We start from the raw sequence: 3,679 nt of genomic DNA on the forward strand, positions 1-3,679 counted from the left end.
GTAGATCATATTAGCTAACACATTGAAGTTTATGCATATATCATGAAGAAAAATATATATCCATGAAGAATAGAATATCATGAATAATACTTGACCGAGAAGGTTAAGTGTTGTACTCTTTTTTCCTATGTGAGTTTTTACATGAAGGTTTCTCACACAAGTTTTTTAATAAGGCAACATGTGTAATTCAACATGCGAATGCAATGTACTCTTTTTTCTAGAACCATTATTTTTCCCAATGGGTTTTCTGATGGAGTTTTTAATAAGGCATGTGCATATCGTGGTAATTGTCCAATGGGAGTGTTGTAAGACATACGGACTCTACCCTAGAAGGAAAGAAGGAGGAATCATAATCCTAGTTTGTTTGTTATATAGGCTTTTATCAAAGTCTTAGATCTTGGCAAGACTATATACATGTGGGAGCTTTAGGTTGTAATCACCAATACTCAGAGAAATAAAGAATATTCTTCCAATTCTTGTGTCTATGTGTTCTTCTACTTTTATCTACTGTGTTGATCATGAGAGACGAAGGGGTAAAAGGTTTTAATAGCCGGCGAGGTGTTTTACAACAGATATAACTATTATTGTGCTTGGGTGTGATTGTCGTGCTTTGGTTGCGACAGTTGTTTCTTTAATATGTCTCTAGCAGCTACAATGCTCCTGAGTGGGGGTTGCTGCTACAGCAGCCGCAACGATGTTGCAGCAATCTCTTTCTGAGTTCAGTTATACTTCCTTCATTTTTAAATTGATGCACATCACGTATTTTGAAAAGTCAACCAATTAAGAGGGTGTTTGGTTCTCTAGTCACTCCTAAAATTCATGTCATATCGAATATTTAGATACTAATAAGGAGTATTAAATATAGATTAATTACAAAACCAATTACATAGATGGAGGCTAATTTGCGAGACAATTTTTTAAGCCTAACTAATCTGTCATTAGCACATGTTACGGTAGCACCACGATGTCAAATCATGGACTAATTAGGCTTAAAAGATTCGTCTCGCAGATTAGTCGCAAGTTGTGCAATTAGTTTCGTAATTAGTCTATATTTAATACTCCAAAACATTTGATGTGATAGAAATTTTAGGAGGCACTGTAGAACCAAACAATGCCTAAGTTTAACTAGATACTCCCTATGTATGTCGTTCAAGAAGTAGTAGTTGTTGTCTAAATTCAAACAACCTTTAATGCATCTGTACACACCTATGTCCAGGTTCAGTTAATTTTTATTGCACTTGGCACAGAGGCAAAATGACGGACATATCGAGACAGAGGGAGTATGTGCTCATAGAGTTTACTATATTTTGATATCTTAATAGTTTGTTTTTTCTAAAATAATTGGTAACATATATAGATATTTGTAGACAACAAAATTAAATGGATATTCAAGGTTGAATCCAGGCTATCCAGTTTGTATTATATATATATATATATATATATATATATATATATATATATATATATATATATATATATATATATATATATATATATATATATATATATATATATATATAGATAGAGAGAGAGAGAGATTGCAGTTTAATACCTATACCAGTATCTGAAAAAAAATACACTTCTCGCACATATCATGTGTCTGATTTTTTATCGTTGTCTAGATGACATGTAATTTTTATCACTGTTAGGCTATACAACAAATTGTAAATTGCCTTTTGCGAGTTGTCCATTTTTAATTGTACTAGTTACTGTGTAAAATTGTTGTCTCAAAATTTTCAAAAATTCAGGCACTGACATCATTATATGCTTGCGTATTAGATCTATTTGCATTCCTAGGACTAGCATCGAACGGGCCGGGGCACGGGCTTATCGATTAGTCTTACCGCCGCAAAGGTTGATTGCCATGTGCCCTCTTCACGACATCTAGGAGAAAACTAAGGTCGTCAACCATCAAATATTCAACTTTGACGAAACGTGGGCATCGATTGCCTGCTGCCCCTCACATCAGCCGTGACGATGCCATCATCATATATATAAACTAAGCGAAGCTACCTCTTTTCTACCTTAAAGCCAGCAGCCCATCAACAACATGTCGACGCTCGCGCTTGCGACGGCTACCGAGGGAGCGATGCGCATCATCCTGGTGCACGGCACGGGCCACGGCGGGTGGTGCTGGTACCGAGTGGCCACGCTGCTAAGCGCGGCGGGACATCGCGTGGACGCGCTGGACCTCGCGGCGTCTGGCATCGACTCGCGGCAGCTCCGCGACGTGCCCACCTTCGAGGACTACACGCGGCCGCTGCTCGACGCTCTCCGGGCGCTCCTGCCGGGAGAGAGGGCGGTCCTGGTGGGCCACAGCTTCGGCGGCATGAACATCGCGCTCGCTGCGGAGATGTTCCCGGAGAAAGTGGCTGCCGCCGTGTTTGTCACCGCGTTGCTACCGGACTGCACCAACCCACGCTCGCACGTCGTCGAGAATGTACGTGTACGTTTGTTGTTGTTTGGTCGTTGATCGATTGAGATAGCTAACGTAATACTGTAATAGCTGACATGAATGGTGCCGTGCTCTTCCTGCGTCTCTCTCGATTCTCAAAGGTTACCGTGCAAGACCGGATGGACAGCGTGATGGATGAAGAATACATCCCACCCTCCTCGGTGTTTTTGGGGCCTGAATTCCTGCGCCAAAAGCTCTACCAGCTGAGCCCACCTGAGGTATCAACTTCGATCTCTTCATGTATTTTGCAATTGATCTGTTGATTGGTTCGTCTCATGAATTGAGGGCGCGTTTAGTTCCGAAATTTTTTTTGGCTTTTGGCTACTGTAGCACTTTCGTTTGTATTTGGTAAAAATTGTCCAATTATGGACTATTTAGGCTTAAAAGATTCGTCTCGTCAATTACAGGCAAAATGTGCAATTAGTTATTCTTTTTACCTATATTTAATGCTCCATGCATATGCCGCAAGATTTGATGTGACGGAGAATCTTGAAAATTTTTTGTTTTTGGGTAGGATCTAAACAGGGGCTGAATCAGAAAATATCCAGTAATCGATTGTGTTATCATTGATACCGACAGGACTACACGCTGTCCCAGAGCCTGGTCCGGGTGAGCTCCTTCTACCTGCCAGACCTACACAGCCAGCCGCCGTTCAGCGAGTCCAGGTACGGCGCGGTGAGGAAGGTGTACGTGGTCTGCAAGCACGACCAGGCCATACCCGAGGAGTACCAGCACACGATGATCGCCGGCTGCCCCGTGGCGGAGGTGAGGGAGATCGCTGACGCCGACCACATGGCCATGCTCTCCACGCCGGCTGAGCTCGCTGGGCACCTCGCCCACGTCGCCAACAAGTACGCTTGATACCAGTAGCAATGTTTCGTCAGAAATGTCTCCCCGGGCGAAAATGGCAACCTACTCCAGTCATACGTCGGAGTTCGGAGGCCGTCTTCTAAAGATTGCGTGGAGCTTCCAAGAGTGGAAATGTAATAAGTTATAAATAAGCCTGTAATAGAGTTTCTTTTCTAAACTTCGGTCCTTTTCCACACAACCACACCATGGAAATTTCACCGAGACTAAAACTCTTTCGGTCAATTTGTTTTTGTAAACTTATGTTGCTGCGAGCTGGACACTGCTGTTTGTATAGATTTTGATTTCAGTTCAATTATTATGTTTTGTGCAAGGAATACTTACAGAGACTTAGGTTATATTCCTACAGAGGAAGGA

At 41.9% G+C, this 3,679-nt stretch overlaps 1 protein-coding gene across 2 annotated transcripts; it reads left to right on the plus strand.

Moving 5' to 3' along the window:
- Positions 1-2,049: 2,049 nt before the first annotated feature.
- On the plus strand, positions 2,050-3,450 carry LOC136452271 (salicylic acid-binding protein 2-like). 2 transcript variants are annotated; one of them, XM_066452889.1, is made up of 3 exons: positions 2,050-2,446; positions 2,557-2,673; positions 3,035-3,450. In XM_066452889.1, the coding sequence occupies exons 1-3, from the start codon at positions 2,051-2,053 to the stop codon at positions 3,314-3,316; spliced, it is 795 nt and encodes a 264-aa protein (XP_066308986.1). In that variant the 5' UTR covers position 2,050; the 3' UTR covers positions 3,317-3,450. The 2 variants fall into 2 exon arrangements, with proteins under 2 accessions (XP_066308986.1, XP_066308987.1); XM_066452890.1 differs by having other exon boundaries at positions 2,050-2,440.
- The last annotated feature ends 229 nt before the right edge of the window (positions 3,451-3,679 follow it).

The sequence above is a fragment of the Miscanthus floridulus genome, chromosome 5 (genome assembly GCF_019320115.1).
Source record: "Miscanthus floridulus cultivar M001 chromosome 5, ASM1932011v1, whole genome shotgun sequence".
Classification (NCBI taxonomy): Eukaryota; Viridiplantae; Streptophyta; class Magnoliopsida; order Poales; family Poaceae; genus Miscanthus; species Miscanthus floridulus.

What these genes read in the sequence shown, in the direction of transcription:
- LOC136452271 (XM_066452889.1), top strand. Translation starts at nt 2,051, where the DNA reads ATGTCGACGCTCGCGCTTGCGACGGCTACCGAGGGAGCGATGCGCATC. An exon ending in ACGTCGTCGAGAATGTACGT is followed by an intron (nt 2,447 to 2,556) that starts GTACGTTTGTTG and finishes CGATTCTCAAAG; the next exon opens with GTTACCGTGCAAGACCGGAT. An exon ending in ACCAGCTGAGCCCACCTGAG is followed by an intron (nt 2,674 to 3,034) that starts GTATCAACTTCG and finishes TGATACCGACAG; the next exon opens with GACTACACGCTGTCCCAGAG.